This window comes from Octopus bimaculoides, chromosome 6 (assembly GCF_046866305.1).
Source record: "Octopus bimaculoides isolate indiv1 chromosome 6, ASM4686630v1, whole genome shotgun sequence".
NCBI classification, from domain to species: domain Eukaryota; kingdom Metazoa; phylum Mollusca; class Cephalopoda; order Octopoda; family Octopodidae; genus Octopus; species Octopus bimaculoides.
In genome coordinates this window covers 111,015,025-111,034,055 of record NC_142933.1, presented here as the reverse complement: position 1 = coordinate 111,034,055, position 19,031 = coordinate 111,015,025, and the positions used below count along the sequence as shown (strand labels likewise).

Sequence of the window (19,031 nt, the reverse complement as noted above, 5' to 3'; positions counted from 1 at the left end):
ATTTGTAGCCTGTAGCTTTCATAGAACACATGATTTTTAAGGTGGGTGTTGTATAAGAGCTTTAATTTTGATCTGGAAAACTTCAAGAGTATGTTCAATGCCTAGCATTTTATGATTCCTTGAAACCTGGGTTTGTACAATGTCTTTTATTGTACTTTTGCTTGAAAGAAAGGGTATTTTTATGGCAGTGTGATCAGTAACAAGGAAAATGTAGTACACATTGGTTTCTGGAATATTTTCTTAGAGTTCCATAAACAAAACTGATTGAAATTAGTTGTGAGATCCTCATTTAAATGTCTCTATAAAACAAAACTCATTTTTGAAGAATCTTGCCAATCACTAAAAACATTAAATTTTCTTTTTTCATATTTTCAGTTTCTTCCTTCCTTTTCTGTAACTCTTTCATTTTCTTATCCAAGTTTCTTCCTTCCTTTTCTGCAACTCTTTCATTTTCTTATCCAAGTTTCTTCCTTCCTTTTCTGTAACTCTTTCATTTTCTTATCCAAGTTTCTTCCTTCCTTTTCTGTAACTCTTTCATTTTCTTGAATTTCCATATCCAAGTTTCTTCCTTCCTTTTCTGTAACTCTTTCATTTTCTTATCCAAGTTTCTTCCTTTCTTTTCTGTAACTCTTTCATTTTCTTGAATTTCCTTATCCAAGTTTCTTCCTTCCTTTTCTGTAATTCTTTCATTTTCTTGAATTTCCTTATCCAAGTTTTCTTACAAATCCCAAAGCTCTTTCAAAGTACCTTTATAGGTTCTAGTTTTCTCTGGTTTGTTTTTCTGGTATCAACTGTGAGAAAACCAATAACTTTATCACACTGAAATAGGAAAAAACATCAAAAACCATAACTTTTGTTTATTATTTAAACAAATCTATTCCCTTAGGTTTCTAGTGATGAAACAATTGTACTTTGCTCTGTTTAAAACAATCATCTTTGATGGTAATTAATAGTTTATTTGTAACTAAAAAAAAGTCTTTTATTTTTGTATTTTTTCTGAAGTCTGTACCATTTCTGTTCCAGCTGAAGAAGTGATCAGCGATGCTGATATCGATGGTACGTAACTAGACAGTCCTGATCATTTCATAACCATACTTGCTTCTAGTGATTAATACTATTTGATTAGCTCGTAGAAAAATACAACTGTAATACCTCTTTGAACCTTGCAACCCCAAAATTTATAAATGCAGTTTACAAAAGATCTTCATTTAAATATAAATAATTTAAGTATAAATAGCCAAACAATTATTCTGTGCTGATGAAGGGAAATAACCTGGAAATCGCGATGCACAGATATTGTTTCGAGCTGAGTTGGGGTGCTAGATTCCCTTGTTCAAAAATATAAGGACACAGATCATGTCTTATAGCCAGCTGGAGATGATGTCTCCTGGGGCTAAATTACAGCAACATTTGTCCTAAACCAGGACTGCCATGTTATGTTGGCAAACAATCTTTACTCCAAAATACTGTTGCTGAATATCGCTCGTGAGATTTACAAATAGTAATTTTCTAAATATAAATAAACCTACATATTCAAATATATATAGTCCTAAACAATAATCTAAAATATTTTGTTATCCCCAGTTCGCAATGTTGCTGTTAAATTAGACATTAATTCTTGATTCATAAAAAAAATACCAATACAGATGAGAAGTTAGACAAGATATGTAAGGTGATGTCAATGAATAAAGACAAAGGACAAGATATTATATCACTCTATGTTGAATGCTTCTTTTATATTTTGGGAAAGCATTTCTTTAGCAAATACAAGACAGAAAATAACCCAGTAGTTCATAGAAAAAGTGTAATTATTGGCACGTCATTCTGGTGTATTGTGATTCTTAAAGGAAACTATTCTGAGATATAACCAAAGCATTAAACAATCTACATAGGGTGATATATCATCTTGTCTTTATTTATTGACATCATTTTACATATTTTGTCCAATTTATCTGTATTGTTTAAAGGTTTTCTTAAATATACTTACATCAATTAATAATCTATGTAACTATTTTCTCATACTGAACTTTTGATAAATTTTTATAGCAATAATAATACTTCAAATATATTTTCAATGAAAAGTATTGAAATTTCTTATATAGTTAGATATAATTCAAAGACAGTGAAATTTTGATGCCAAAACAATAAATCAATAATATTTATCTTTATTAATTAACAACATTTTACAAAATTTATGTATTTATATATGCTTGTGGTTTTAAATATCATATAATTTAGTTACTTTTTTTTAGTTTAAATCTGGCTGGAGTTGATAAAAAAAATACCAGAAATATATCGATTGCTTGCATTAATATTGATAATTATTTTTTATAACTATCATACATTGCAATCACTTTTATCAGTTTTAATTTTTCTGAGAAAGCTTTTGACAATTTTTACATAGAATGCTGTTTGGTAATAATTTTTGTTGAACATTATATCATGACGTAGTTTACAAGGATTGTTATAAATTCAAAAAAATGCAAAATAATCTAGTTTTATTTATTCAAATTGTAAATGTCTATTGACTCTTAACTTCCTGTAAGACCTAATAGCATTTGGAGACTATATCAGTCAACTACTCCTGAAACACAGGATGTCACAAGATTCATACTAACCTTGTTCACATTCATTTTGAAGGGAGTAAGGAACTCTCTAATGCAAGGGAGAAGACTCTACTCTCTTCCTCTGTTAATTTATTGTTCTGTAATGGCATTATTACAGGAATGGGGTTTTCAAGAGGATGTTGTTTAGAGTTAAAATAATTAGTTTTACTGTAATTATCCTCTAATGCAGTGGTTCCCAACGTGGAGCCTGAGAAAATTGTGGCAGGGCATGGTGCTGTGGTCACCAGGCACAAGGTTCTCATTAAAGTGATTCGCTTTTTTTTTTCTTAGTCAATAATGTACATTTTTTTGTTTGTATTCAGTACTTAATAAAAGCGTTGATAGATTCTTTTGTAGTAAATAATTGATGTAAAATATCAAAAATAAAGTTGTTGTTTTTTTCCCAACGACTGGTGGGGGCATACATTTTCCTGGAAAGTTATAGTGGAGCCTGGGGGGAAAATAGGTTAGGAAATAGCTTCATCTTCAAGCCTTTCTTCTTAATCTTAATACTTCATAGTGTTGCAAAAGAGGTCTGCTTATCTGACTGGATGATGATCATCTGGTGTCTTATTTTAGAATTGGTTAAGAACCATGAAAAATCCTTGGAAGGGTAGACTTGTGTTGTTGGTTCCTAATTAGTTAGTTTCCAGGACAATAGAGTGTAATCTCCAAAAAAAAAAAATGGTTTTGTTAGGAATGCAAGAAAGAAGGAAAAACAGGAATGTACTGTTTTACATTTCATGCAAACAATGTCCAAGTGGTGCACTTCACTGCATAATAATATGCAGTGAATAATTTCTTTAGATGTAGTGAAGTATTATTACTTAAATGGTAAACTTAGAATTTCAGCTGTGACTATGACCTGCAGAGGGAAAGTTTAGAGAAGTGTTATTCTTGTTGACATTTGGTTGAGATTTCTATAAATCTTATACTGTACAACAGTGGTAGTGAGTGGGCATAAAAAAACCTACAGCAGTTGCCTAACAGCAGCTTCTGCAAGGCCTGTTTTATTGGTGTCAACAGTTATTGGAGAGAGAATGGTGTATGGAGGGGGGAGTTGTTATCACTGGGGTCCGTTATGTTGAATCTGTTACTATTGTCATTACTATAGATTATATAAACTTGAAGCTATTTCTATACTGACACTCCAATATCAGTCTGGGTGTGTGTATGTTACATTTGGAAACAAAGTATAACAAGACTCTATCATTCTATCTACAAGAACAATTATTAGGAAGAAAATTTACCATTTTGGGTGTGTGAGCAGTGTTCATTCGGTGGGCCTGGAATATATATTCCTGATAACCATGTGACTGCCCTAATTAAGTTGCGCATGCTAGGTGGAGGTGAATTGTTTCTGTTGCAAAGATAGATCACAAGAAAAGAAATCCGATATGGCAACTTTGGTGACCATCACAAGTGAGATGATAAAGGATGAAGAAGCATCGTAAGATGCAGTCTTGCTCACCAATACAACCCGTATCAGAATGGTAAAACTTGCCATAAAAAGGGAATAATGTTAACATTACAATTAAATTTTAATCTTATAATAAATTTCTAAATTCTAAGTTGTTTTTCTATATATATATATATATATATATATATATATATATATATAATATGCTCACAATAATTTGTGCTGTGTATAAAATAGCTGACACTTTTTATACATATATATATAGATATCTTTTTTTTCTTATCAGAAGACAAATTTTCGGCACCAATTATTGTTGGTAGGTATTGAGTTGAAGCTTCAAGCATGGTGTTCTCCTACTTAAAAAACTATTTTGTGTAGTTTTTTTTTTTTTGTAAACTGATTAATTTTGCAGCTGTTTCTTGTATGTCAAAGATTTTGGGCTTATCTATCAATCTTAGAAAACTTAAAATGGTTTTATCATAAGTTTAATTATGCATGCAAATATTTTTAATCACTTAAAATCTTGATGACTTTAAAATTACATTTCATATTAATATTACAACAACAACAAAAAACAAACAAGTAGAACACACACACACACACTCACTGCTTTTTTAAAAAAAATGTAGTTAAGACTGTTCCACTAAGAATGTTTGTGAAGAATGTTTGTCTTATTCAACAGAATTGATGTTTCTGTGGGTTTGCAATAATAATACTTTTATTAATTATAGTAATGATGTCATTATCGTTACTGTGCTGTCATATATAATTTTTTCTTTATCAATTTCTGATGTTTCGTGTTAGTTAACAGTGATCTGTTTTATCAATGAAGTCTTTAATCATAAGTCTTTAATCAGCACCCATTTGTGACACTTGATTAACATCTTATTTTCCTTACTAACCCAGTCTTCAGAGAGCAACAGCTGCATATTTGCTTAAGTAAAAGTTGGTCTAAGTTTCACACTATTTATTTATGTCTGTTTTTTCATGCTAGCATGGGTTAGATGAATATAATATTGAAGCGTTGTTTAATAGGCCAAAAGAACTGACACCCTTTCATAACTCACAACTCACAGAGCCCAAATGTAAACACAAACCTACACATATATGATAGGCTTCTTTCAGTTTCCTTCTATCAAATCCTCTCACAAGACTTTGGTTGGCCTGGGGTTATCATAGAAGACTCTTGCCCAAGGTACCACACAGTGGAAATGAACCCTTTGTTGTTTAACCTTTTGCACAGTATCTCTCTAGTTTTTCACTAATTTTCTGCTATTTTTTACACTTTCTTGTCAATAGTATCAACATTCTGAGACTAAACGTTGATCTGCCTTTTCTTTTGCTTTCATTGCACTGCAGTCACGTGTGAAAGGTTTTACTCAAACATATCAACAGCAGTACTCATTTCTAAATCTGGTGCTTAATAGTCTCTGTTTGTTGTACTGCTAAGTTACAGGACAAACAAAACCAGAATTTGTTTTTTACAAAGCAATGTCAACATGCAGATATATATTTCTTTATTGGCCACAGGGGTCTAAACACAAAGGGGACAAACAAGGACAGACAAAGGGATTAAGTTGATTACATTGATCCCAGTGCGTAACTGGTACTCTATTTATTGACCCCAAAAGGATGAAAGGCAAAGTCGACCTTGGTGGAATTTGAACTCAGAATGTGTGTGTGTATGCCTCTCCCCTCCCAACTGCTGCAGCCCAACACTGCTCTCTTAATTCTCTCTCCCTCTCTCCTGTCCTCCCTCTGCTAACTGTATCATTACTGTCACTTCTTTTCTATCTTTATATACCTGGTGCCAGTGGCATGTAAAAAGCACCATCCGAAAGTGGCCGATGCCAGTATCCCCTGACTGGCTCCAGTGCCGGTGGCACATAAAAGGCACTATCCAAATGTGATTGATGCCAAGGCTGCCTGATTGGCTCCTGTGCCAGTGGCACGTAAAAAGCACCATCCGAGTGTGGTTGATGCCAGTGCCGCCTGACTGGCTCCCCATATCAGTGGACATAAAAAGCAACCACTACACTCTTGGAGTGGTTGGCATTAGGAAGGGCATCCAGCTGTAGAAACACTGCCAGATCAGATTGGAGCCTGGTGCAGCCGCTGGCTTTCCAGACCTCAGTCAAACCATCCAACCCATGCCATGATGGAAAACAAATGTTAAACGATGATGATGATGATTTCATCTCTTACTGCATTCCCCACACCCTTTTGTACCTACATGAGCTCCTTACTCACATACCCTGAGCAATCCTTTATATCTACATCCTTTTACCTTGAGAGCACATCCTGGCACATTGTCACCATTTCTCTCACTGCCCCTTACTCTTCCTATCTCTCTCTCTCTCTCTCTCTCTCTCTCTCCAACTGGGGTAACCATGTATATCTCCTCTAGAGCAAGAGACCTGTTTCTGTGCCCCTATCCTAAGCTCTCCTCACCTGGCACAAAGCCATTTCCTTTAATACCACTTTTCCCATCTCAGCTGAGGGATCTTTGTCTTGCAAGTTATGTGATCACCTCACCAGTGCCAGTCCGCTCTGTAAAATGGTTGGCTTTAGAAAGGGCATCCGGCTGTAGAAACCCTGTCAAGGCAGACAGTGGAACTTGGTGCAGTTCTCTGGCTTACCAGCTCCTGTCATGTATTGGTCAGCCCAAGGCCATCATTGTAGACTCTTGTTAAAGATTCCATGCGATGGAAGTGGCCATGTCTGCATCCAAACACATATTTTACTTATTTTATTTCAATTTTCTTTGTAAGTGGAAATGAATGTATGCTGTTACTCTTCTGTAGACGTTGGAAGAACTTCCCTTCTGCTATGTCCAGGGGGTCTGGGGTTGCTTCCAATTCCTGACCTCAATTTTGTGTTTTTTATTGCTTCTGTAGTAAAAAATGGATAAAGCAGCTGTTCCATACAGTTTATACAAAAAAATTATCTTTAAAGAGTTTGTTTTACCAAACTGGTTTCTGTAACTGATGCCGTGTTTATTTTGCATGATGATAATTACAATTAATTAGTTGTTAATGACTGGTATTTTTGTTTAGTTTGGGTTTAATGTTTTTGATCAATTTATATTTTGGCATTTACTGTCATTGTTTTTCATCAGTTTTCCTGCAAAAATATCTCTTATGACTCTGCAAAATATTTCATTCGTGTTTGTCCATTTGTCAATTGAAACCAAATTGTGGCATCTTTTGAAAGTCATTTTGGCATCTAAATAGGTCTGATGATGATGAGAATTTCTTTTTGGTGAAGCAGTTTGGAGAGAAGAGATATTGAGGCAGTCCTTCAGCTGTTTGCAATTGTAAGGGGATTAAGCATCCTTGCTCTAAGATATTCCTTTTCTGATTTCAGATTTTTTTGTTCTTTTGTTGCACCATTCCTCTTCATTTAGAAACTGGATTCTTGGTATTATAAACTCAAATTGCAGCTAAAATCAATTTACAAAAAGGAAAATTTAGAAATTATTTTCTGAAAGTAGTGTATGACATCTGTCACAGATGTTAGTGAATATTTTCTCTCTAAAATTGCGTGGCAATTTTGATGGATAGAATTTCTTTAACAAAATTTTCATTAATACTTTTGTCACCATGTTTCTGTTGAAATGCACTGTCTTTGTTTCAATTAATTTTGAAAATAATGAAGAATTGAAATGACTTTGCCATTATTTAGCTGCTGTTTGAAAAATGAATTAGCATGAAATTTCTGTAGATTTTAATTTAGATCAAGTTTTGAACAGGAAGTTTTTTATCATAAAAACAGGGGCAGCACCATGCAGGTTGGTATCAAAAGAACTAAACTGTTAATTGAAATTCTAAATTAGTTTTCATAATTTAGTTTATCTTTTAAAATTCTTTTTGCTAGTATACCTTTTGGTACAAAATATAACACAGTACATTCTTCTATTTTACTCCAGTTTGACAACTTTGTGACCAATAGAACCAATTCAGTTTTGGTTTTGTCAATTCTTATTTAGTTTCACTGAATATTGGAACCTAAAGCTTAAACTTCAATTTCTTTACAAATCTGATCTTTTTTTTTTTTTTTTTGAGGAGACCTATTGAGTCAAGTACATCAACATCAAAATGAAATGAAATCACAATCAAATGGAAATTGTAGTTGTGTTCCCTGTGCCAGTAGCACGTAAAAAGCACCATCCGAACGTGGTTGATGCCAGCCCCCTCGACCTGACTGGATTCTGTGCTGGTGGCATGTAAAAAGTACCATCCGAACATGGCCGATGCCCGCACCACCTTGACTGGCTTCTGAGCCGGTGGTACGTAAAAAGCATCATCCGATCATGGTTGATGCCAGCCCCCTCTGGCCCCTGTGCCGGTGGCACGTAAAAAGCACCTACTATACTTTCAGAGTGGTTGGCATTAGGAAGGGCATCCAGTTGTAGAAACACTGCCAGATCAGACTGGGAGTCTGGTGCAGCCTCCTGGCTTCCCAGACCCCAGTCGAACTGTCTAACCCATGCCAGCATGAAAAACAGACGTTAAATGATGATGATGATGATATTATAGAACAATATTGTCCTGGTAGTTAATGTCTTTAATTAACCAAACCTGTAATTTAAATGGTTGTGCTAACAAGAAAAGTTATCCTTGTTTCGTAATTCAAGAATATACAGATCAGACCTAAGAGTTAGGAACTTCTTCCTATCAGTAGTTGGCTTTGTGCTCCCTATATATATATATATATATATATGTATATATATATATATATGTATAATTATTATTATTATTAAACTCTTCTCACTCTTCATGGCAGAAGTAGAGACAAGGAGAGAGTAAATATAAAACTCAATGATGGAATTAATTCTTTCTTGATTTAGAAATTTGTTTAAATTTATGAAAGACAAACATTTCGTTAGACAAGGCAACAGTCTTTCCAGATTAACTTTACCAGAAAGTCTGCTATATATTGCCAAACTCATTAAACCAAGGTAAATCGAAATATCAGCAGTGAGGTTTGTGGCTCTAAAGCTGACAACATAATACTTTAATCAACTCAGTCATTTTTAAATGAAAATGTTTCACATCAATCTCATACTTTTTATAAAGTTAATAACAATTTTCTGTTTTGGTGATTTTTTTTTATCCAACACTGGGATTTTCCATCAGCATAGCCATGGGAGTCTCAGAGATAGCAAGTATTTAGCTGTAGCAGATAGTGCCTGCCATGAACTAAGAAAAGTTGGGCTGGCACCATTAATTTAGTCACTTGGGAAAAAATGAATTCTATGGAAGATGTTTTCCAATAAACATTTCTTAAGCCTGCTACCTCCGTAACATCTTGAAAAATGGCTGAGTAGACACCAGTTAGTATTCCATCAAGATTCTGTTAAGAACCAAATTAATGTTTGGATACTGACAGGAACCTTTAGTAGGTATTGAGGGAAATATTGTTATGAAGGAAGGCTATCTCAAAGATTTTAAATTGGGAAAAAGGTGTTTGATATATTTCATTCTTGAAAGAATTAAATATTTTTGTTTCAGAAGAGACTAGCTGCACTTCAGATGTTTCTGTTGGTAAAATGGAATAAATTTTTTGGAAAAATAGCATTTGACTTGCTGAAGTAAATTACTTCTTGACTTTAGTTTAAGGAGAAGAACGGGTTTGTTTCTTTACTCATAATTGCCCAATTCTCAAAGATAGGGGTTCTCAACTGCAGCCCTCAAGCATTCTTCCAGCAGCCCTTGATGGTCTTCCCTCTATAAATAGATTTTTCTTTAACTGACTTGTGTTTTATTTTTCTTTGGTGTACCCCCCAAAATAATCCAGGTTTTGGATCTAGCCCAGATATTAAAAAGGTTGAGAACCACTACTCAAAGATGTACGGACCTTATAGGTATTTTTGTAAGGAAGAAATATTTGGAAACAGCAAAGGTTTTCATATGAATAGGAATGAAAAGAAAATTGCAAGGACCACACAGGTAAATATACCAGGTAATAATCTTGGTAAACATACCAGGAGCATCAGGTAAATATATCAAGTAGATACCTTCTCTCACAGAATCTATATAACATGTTTATTTTTTTAATTGATTGCAATATACTTTTGTCAACTGAAATATTTTTGTGAGCGACTTTCAATGTCTGTCGCAGAGACTGGTTTTTATTACAAAGACACAAATGTTAGTCATTCAAATGGTAAAAGACTATATGGACTTGTTTCATATCAATCTCATTAAAATATTTCAAATACTTAATTACAGACTAAATTATCTTGGATGTTGTTAACTCTTTAATTATATTAATTAATATTAGTCTGACAAAGAGATCTGTCTCTCTATTGATTTTAATTTCTTGTAACATCATAAACTATGTAAATTGTAAGTAGTTAGAATATATAATTATTGCCTCCCCCTATTAATAAAATTATTGTTATTAAAGTAGAAAGCTAGCAGAATAGTTAGCATGTTGTACAAAATGTTTACCATCATTTTGTCCATCTTTACAATCTGAGCTCAAATTCCACCATGATTGACTTTGCCTTTCATCCTTTCAAAGTTGATGGAATAAATACCAATTGAGCTCTGGAATCAGTGTAATTGATTAACCCCTCCCCTAAACTTTCAGGCATTGTACTTATAGTAGAAAAAATTATTATTATTGAGGTGAGCACCATAAGAATAGCAGTATCAACATCTCAGAAAACCTAGTTAAACGTCTGGTCATTTCACAGATGTTAAAGAAAACACCATGAATATCACTCCACATTTCTCTTTAGTTAAAATTCTCACTTTTTTTTAGAAATGCTAAACAAATGGAGTAGGGGAAAACAGTAGAGCACTGGCCTAAATACCATGCAACATTGAGTTTTCTTTTTTGAATTTAAATCTTAAAGAGGGTAGCTTTCTTTTATCCATTATGGTTTCATAAAGTAGCTGTTATTTATTATTTTTACCTTCACCTATGTAATATATATATATACATACATACATACATACATATATATATATATATATATATATATATATATATATATATATATATATATATCCTAACATATAATTTAAAAGTAAAATCATAAATTTTAATTGTAATCTTTGGTTGGACTCGTTTTCAATCTTGTCTTTCAGTCTTGGATTTGTGAGGTAAAAGAGTTAAACAATAAATTTAGTATTCTAAGAAGTAAAATTTTAAAGTCAACATTATTTCAGAATTTATAATGTTGTGGTAGGAATATTAAACAAACCAATTTCAATTTTTAAAAAAATTTACTGTTTTCTTTTTAAATGCTAGAAATAAGTTAATTATTATTTCCTATTTTATGAATTCATTTATTAAATATTTTAATTGAATTTGATTTCACTTAAATTACAGATTCTTCTTATGGTACTCAAGAAGCCATATTTTATGAAATTTATTAAACTAATGCTTTTTTTAATAATATATGTACAATGCTTTTTTTTTTTATAATTTATGTACAATGTTTTGTTTTTTGTTTGTGTCTTCCATCATTGAATTAATTAATAAACTATTGATTGGCTTTTATATTGAAAGAATAATAATTTTTAAAAGCAAGTCAGTGATATTAATGAGAACTAATCAGTGAAAATTCTTGTTTTCTTTCTTTAATTTATGTAAAAATCTTTGCAAGATGTATTTATAATGAAAATATAAAATTCTTTTATGTATTTTTCTTTTTTATCATTGAACGATGCCATTGTTGTTGTTGATGTTTAGCTTCAGGTTGTCCTAATCAAGTTGACAATCAAAAGCATCCTATCTTTTTCCTAGGTACACTGAATCCAGGAGACCACCTTATCCAACATGTCCCTTTTTTTTTTTCCCTTCCTCTAAGATGTTAGGGCATGGTATTTAACAATTATTTCTAGCCACCTGAACTACCACAGAGAGGTTTTTTCAGTGGACTGGCTATTGAAAAACATTTCCTTGTTGATGTTGTCTTTAACTATCTCTGATCAGTGCTAATTTAAAACTGTTAATATTAGCAAAAAGGATGATAGAAAAAATGAAGTGGTTGGTCAATAAGAGTTTATCTTTGAAACCTTAACTTTTTTCAATTGAAGTCTGTGTATGTTTGTATGTATATGTATCTACGTATATATCTATATAAATAAAATACGAATATTTGTGGTGCGTCTGTTGAGCTAACATTCACACTCTTTATTCTCTACTTACCATGCAGGAATGACTGCAGACGGTGAGTAAATGACTCCTGCATGACGCCTTTACCATTATTGCTTTTTTTACCATTTCTATTGCCCCTGATATTTTTATTCTTGCTATTTGTTGTTGTGTGTTTTGTTTAACCCTGCTCCTGTCATCTGTTTCAATTCCATTGTTGCTTATTATTAAAAGTCATTGTTAACACAATGCTTAACTGTTTCATTATGTATTAAAGGAATTATCCACAGGATCAGGGTTGACATATAAAGTCGCTGTTCAAGTCTGATATTGTAAAATATCTAAATATTCTGGTTGTCAAATATTCTATTGTTGCATGTTAATGTTGTCATTGTAATTCTGTTTTATTTATTCAATTTATTTTATTTTATTTACCATTTTATTGCTTGATTTATTTATATAGCCAGAATCACAAACATTGCTCTTCTTTTAACTTCTATTTTTCAATATTTTTTAAAAAATTTTTACATTCAAAATAAGTCTTTAATATATTTTTTTCATGACTTTCTCACAGTAGTTTTCCTACTTTTTGTGAAGAAGCAGACCTGATTCCATTTCTTGTTTTAATTTCCCACTTTAGACTTTATGGCAAATAGAACAATACACTTGATACGTCACTACAAAATACATAAGGACTATGTGCCTCATTGCTTGGTTTGTTAGGTTTTTTTTTTAATTAAAATAATCTTGGACAAATTTGTTTTTGAGATTTCCCATACTCCATCTTTTTGGAAGTTTTCCTGGTATGTTATTTTAACTATTGGGGTGACAGCACTAAGCAGTGATGTGTTTAAATACAAACAATAGTAAATTATAATGGTGTACTTCAATTTGACCAGCCGTATACTTCAAGGATGCCTACAGGAATTTCCAATGATATAATTCAGTTTCTTTAAATAAGATAAGTTAAATAAGTCCGGTTTCTTTTATCAATCAGATTCCTATTAACGATAATGATATTTATGTCGTTTACTATTTACAATTCTTCATAATTATGAACTCTTTGTTCATTACACTCAAAATCATTGATAAAGTAATTTGATGCAAAATAATTATTGAGTGACTAATTAACTTGTTAATCACTATGCTAGTGTGATGCCTGTTATATGAATTAAGCATATTTACCCTAATATGCTATGTAAGATTAAAACCATACCATGTTATTTGAGTAGTTCTATTTAGAATAACATTTAAAAGTCAACCATTGTTATGTATACTTGGAAATATTTCCATTTTGGAGTACATTAAGTGTTCAGAATGGCTTATCAGTGAGTAGAATAACATTTTTTTAAAACTCCTCAAAACGAACCCTAAACCTTACTTTCATAAGGTTTCACTTCATAATCTCCCTTCATTTTTATTAGGGATACCAAAGGATTCTTATATTGACATCACTTGAGTTGTGTTCAGGTCTTCATTGCTATCAAATATTATTTTAATATTGTTACTTTATTATTATTGAATGATATCTTAATAGTTTTTGTGAAATAGTGTTTAGTCTTTTGTTAATAATAATGTCCATTTCAAAAATTGGATTACCAACATTGTACAATGGAATCATAGCTATTTACAGTGTATGCACACACACACACACACACACACACACACACACACACACACACACACACACACATACACACACACACACACACACACACACACACACGTACGTATATGGTAGTATAAGTCTTTGATAGTAGTATATGCTATGTAGCAAACACTCTTCAACTATATTCTGCTACCAGTCTTTGATATAAAATGTAATTCCTTGTCTGACCAAAGAAGAGATTCTTCCAACTCTACAAGAACCTAGTTTTAAGTTCTGTGCTATTTATTCTGTGTGTGTGTGTGTGTGTGTGTAGAAAGGTGATTGATTGCGTTTTTGATGTGACTTACACATATTGATTCCATAAACTACATGATGTCTCCTGATAACATTAAATGGATGGGAAACAAATGTCAGTAGCTAGCTTGAAACAATCTTATATTTCCAGCCAAGCGGAGTTCTGACTACAACAAAGTTAAACAATAGAAACTTGCAATCAATTTGCTAAGTAATGCAGTAATTTAAGTGCCAGCATCTGATTCATTCAGCAATTCAACTTTGTTACCAAGATGGCCATCACTTTTATCTGGAAAAGAAATTTGTTGCTTTTGATGATGAATGTTCACTTGTTCTTGATTGAATTTGTGTCTAATTGGCTATTTCAGACATGTGCTCTCTGAATGTAATTCTGAGACAAAATCAGCATGACGTAGTGTGTTATCAGTCTCCCCTTTGAATTACATGTCTAATCCACCCAGCAGGCTTCTGTACACTTTCCCCTCAACCCAGTTTCATTCACAAGATTTGGGCTGACCTGAGGCTCTAGAAAATGATATTTGCCCAAGATGCCAAATACTGGGATTGAACTGCTGGCTTTGTAGTTTGTAAGCCATGCTGCATCTACACTTACATGCATACATGATAGGTAGCTGCATTCTTATCACACACACACACGATAGGTAGGTGTAAAAGAAAGAGCATAAAATGGTTAATGTTTTGCTATTCTCAATGTTCGTTATGCATGAATGTTGTCGATGTTCTCACTTGGCGCCATTTAATGACATTCTTGTGTTATTCTTCAGATATGTGTGTTTTGTTTTAATTCTTTGTTTTTATTTTTGTCAATGATTCTCTTTGATGTCTTGGCATGAGTTAGCATTATTATTATTATTATTATTATTTTCAGTTTGACAATCAATGCTGTCATTCAATTTAGTCTTGAAATTATCTGAGAAAAAGCGATTCCCTAATTAATTGTATCCAAATTGGTTTGGGGGAATAATGTCAAGTTGTCTTTATATCAGACACATTAAAAGTATTCCATTAAAAATTTTCTGAAGATTTTGTCATATTTAGGAGGAGACAAAGTACTGACCAGATTATAACCATATATATATATATATATATATATATATATATGGTTATAGCATATTCTATTAAGAATGTAGTAGAATTCAATATAAAGTGCTCGTTCACCTTCAGATTTCCTCCTGTGTTATCCAGTAGTAGTTGTATTATACGTACTTCCAGGTTTGTGTTTGGGTATCTGTCATGTGTGACTAGGTAATTGCAAAAATTGGAGACATTTTTTTTTTACTTTTTCAATCACTACAATTGTTTCCATGCAATATAATTCTCCAGATGCAGGTATTTGATTATGCAACTGTTTCCCTGCATTATGTGATCTAGTTGTGTAAATATTGTCTCCATAAGTTTCAATTATATTTTAAAAATTATATGGTATTCTTTGAAATCTACAATACTGAATATTTAGTATGACCAGTTTCTTTATGAATTCTTCTGTTGAGGAATAATTCATTTGGTGGGAATATGATAGTTAAAATTTCCGTTTGACAATCATGTTTACAACTTTGCCTCAATCAATAAATTGCAATTTACGTTGCATCAGGTGTACAGTCACTGGATTAGTATAGATAAACGTCTAAATATACAGTTTTTCATAAACCCATATTTGACCAGATCTAAATCTGAATTAATACAACTATTGTTGTTGTTCTATCATTTGATTTGAATAAAATGAATCGGCGCTAATTTTAAAATAACCTAAAAATATGGAGGCCAAAGACAACAGGGAAAAGAAATGCCAACGAATCATAGCCATCTGCCAGTTCTTCTGTTCTTACTCGTTCCTACTCAGCTTGTGCATTTTTTCATGTGGCACCCTGATACCTCATCACCACTATTTTATTTCTTTCCAACTAACCTCCTACCCTCCCCAATCACCCTCTCTCTCTCTTCTATAGTGGGATTAGCCATGTAACTCCTATACAGCCAGAAACCTTTTGTTCTGGCCCCTTTCTTCTCGTCTCCTAACATAGAGCTGCCTCCTCAATCTACTGTACTCCCACTCACTTGAAGGAAGTGTTATTCTTGCAAGTTGCATGGTGACTGACTGCACTGCTGATGGTGTCATGTAAAAAGCACCCAGTACACTCTGTAGAGTGATTGGCATTAGGAAGAGCCTCCAGCTATAGAAACCATGCCAAAACAGACATCGGAGCACTATGCAGTTCTTAGAGCTGTTGTATCCATCCAACCCATGCTAAATGGAAGTGGATGGATATTAAAAGATGATGATAAGAACAAATGGCTCTTCAGATTAACTGGTGCTCCATTGGTTACAATGACAACAAGAGTTCCAGTTGATCCAATCAGTGGAACAGCCTGCTTGTGAAATTCAGGTGCAAACAAATGGATGAACACCACAGAGATAGGCACACCCTTAGCATAGTTCTCAGGGGGAGACAACATGGCACAGAATGTGACAAGGCTGGTCCCTTTGAATTACAGGTACTACTCGTTTTTGCCAGCTGAGCAGCATGAAATAAAGTGTCTTGCTCAAGGACACATGTTACCTGGAATCAAACTCACAACCTTGCAACCATTAGCCAAATACCCTAACCACTAAGCCATGCATTTTCAGATAAGTATTTACACACACACGCACACACACGCACACACACGCACGCACACACACACACACACACACACACACACACACACACACACACACACACACACATACACACACACACACACACACACACACACACACACACACACACACACACTATGTAATAGGTTTACATTTTACATAAGCATGAAGTACACACATAGTAGGCAGATGAGAGAGAGATGACTTTAGATGGAATAAACAATCTATTTTGGAAGTAATCATTAACAACAGTAATATTCTTTGTTAGTAGAGCTGAACCTTCATTCAAACGTTTTGATTATAGCTTTGGTTGTTTTTGAATGATGAGAGGAGGTTCTAATCTTCTTATGATCTTTAAATATTAGAATCTGTTATTAGTTTGATATTAGAAACCCTCCTTAAGAGAATTAATTAGTTTAACACTACATGATTGAGAGATTGTTTTAATTAGATGATTAGTAGTGGAATGGTAAGGTGGGGAGTCAATGAAATGGCTCAATAAAAAATCTCTTCAAATTCCTTCAGACAATCCTTTTGTTAGTCTTTGTTTCTCTCAAGTAAACTTTGAACTCTCCAATTCCATCCACTTTGTGGCTATTTCTCCACAGTATTTTCTTTTATTATAGACTTGTACCAAAACCAATGAATAAATTCTTGTGAGAAATCTTTGCACTTTCGTACCCTTTTCCAAAATTTATTCATAAGAAATGCTCTCAATGTCAAATAACTGAACACGTTTTAAAATATGTGAAAATGTTCTCCAATTTTTTTTTTTTTTTTTTTACAAAGTCAGTTTTATTGCATTCTAAGTTATTTGTTTGCATGCTTATGCATCCACATGTGAATCTACATGTGCATGTGATCCCACATGTGTATGTGTTCATATAGAAACGCAAATACATTTAAAATGTTAATTATTCTCAAGACATAATCTTTCCTTTTCATTTTGCTTTCTATATACGCACAACTGAAGTATGTATAATATATGTATTAATTTCTTTTATTTAATAATAATGATAATAATAATACATTACGGAATTCTATATAATATATTGATATATTTCATTTAATACAATTACTGCTGCTAATAATAATAATAATAATAATGATTTCTTTTGAGGAAGTTAACGTTATACCATTGTGTGCTTATAGATATAAAGAATGTCACAAATTCTCAGGAATAAAATCAATTTTTCTTCTCATGGAAACCTTTTAACAGATCTAACATAGCTTACAGATTGGACAAAAATAAAATTATTGCCAGCCAGCAAATATCATTTAATCTAAAATTTATTTATTTTTTTTTCAATGTAATTTAATATTGATAAATTTAAATAATTATTATATTTTTTAAAAAATCAATATTTTTTTCTATTTCTTTATAGAAATACATAAAATTATTCTTGTTATAATTTAAAAGAAAAAGAAGTTTTTTCAGACGTTTCAATCCAGATGAAGCTGATTCTGTTGGTCCATTTTATACTATTTTTAATGAATGAAAATTTATTTTCAGGTTTACCCAAAATAGACAATCGACCTAAGGATGAGATTCTCCGGGAAAAGATGTTGCACATATTGGAATCTGCTTATCCCAACATTTTGGCAGTTGAAGATATCTGCCGGTGAGTTTATTCCAAATGTATATTTAGTTTGGTTTTCAACTGATGTCTTTTAGTTTAGCAAGGTGGAATATTTTCTTTAAAATGGAACTGATTTCATACAGTACAGGACCCAAATTCATAATTTAGTCTTCATTAGTTGTAGTTTGTTGCTTCATTAGCATAGGTTAATGAACATTTGTTCATTTTCCTCTCTCTTTCACATTCATCATTCAAATCTATTTCGCCAAACTTTCTAAGGATCTCAGATATTCTTTGGCACATCTTTGTAATGGAAACTGTTACTTAGAACTTGTTATGTATCTAGGACTGTCCTACCTCGTTATGTACTAATGACCATCACTTTCTCCACAAACTCTCAAGTTTGCATTTGATATTAATCAATAACAAGTTCATTCTCAAATGAACCTTGTCTGTCTTGCTAATTTACTGATTATTCTAACCGTTTTATTATCCAGGAATCAACAACTCTGTTTTAGCTTTTTCTGCAGTTGAGGAATATTTATCTCTGCTAGAATTCTTTTATTATTCGACTATATTTCACCTATGTGTCATACAGCACCATACAATAATACACACAACTCCCTTATTGCTCCTCACTGTGTGTGTGTGTGTGTGTGTGTGTGTGTGTGTGTATGTGTGTGTGTGTGTGTGTGTGTGCATACTGAGTATATATATAAATGCTGTTTAAAGATGTTTAACTTTTTTTCTG

The 19,031-nt window shown here is 32.6% G+C and overlaps 1 protein-coding gene across 50 annotated transcripts in view; it reads left to right on the top strand.

Annotated features, from left to right (window-relative positions):
* Positions 1–19,031, top strand: part of LOC106873546 (uncharacterized) — a 174,516-nt gene that overhangs the window by 134,436 nt on the left and 21,049 nt on the right. For 34 of the 50 annotated variants that reach the window (XM_089353186.1, XM_089353172.1, XM_089353185.1 and 31 more), the window contains 4 exons: positions 1,024–1,056; positions 4,292–4,342; positions 12,200–12,214; positions 18,214–18,322. In XM_089353186.1, coding sequence (XP_089209312.1) covers positions 1,024–1,056; positions 4,292–4,342; positions 12,200–12,214; positions 18,214–18,322 — 208 coding nt within the window. The remainder of the gene's footprint in view (positions 1–1,023; positions 1,057–4,291; positions 4,343–12,199; positions 12,215–18,213; positions 18,323–19,031) is intronic. The other 16 variants (XM_089353197.1, XM_089353184.1, XM_089353213.1 and 13 more) reach the window with 1 other exon arrangement.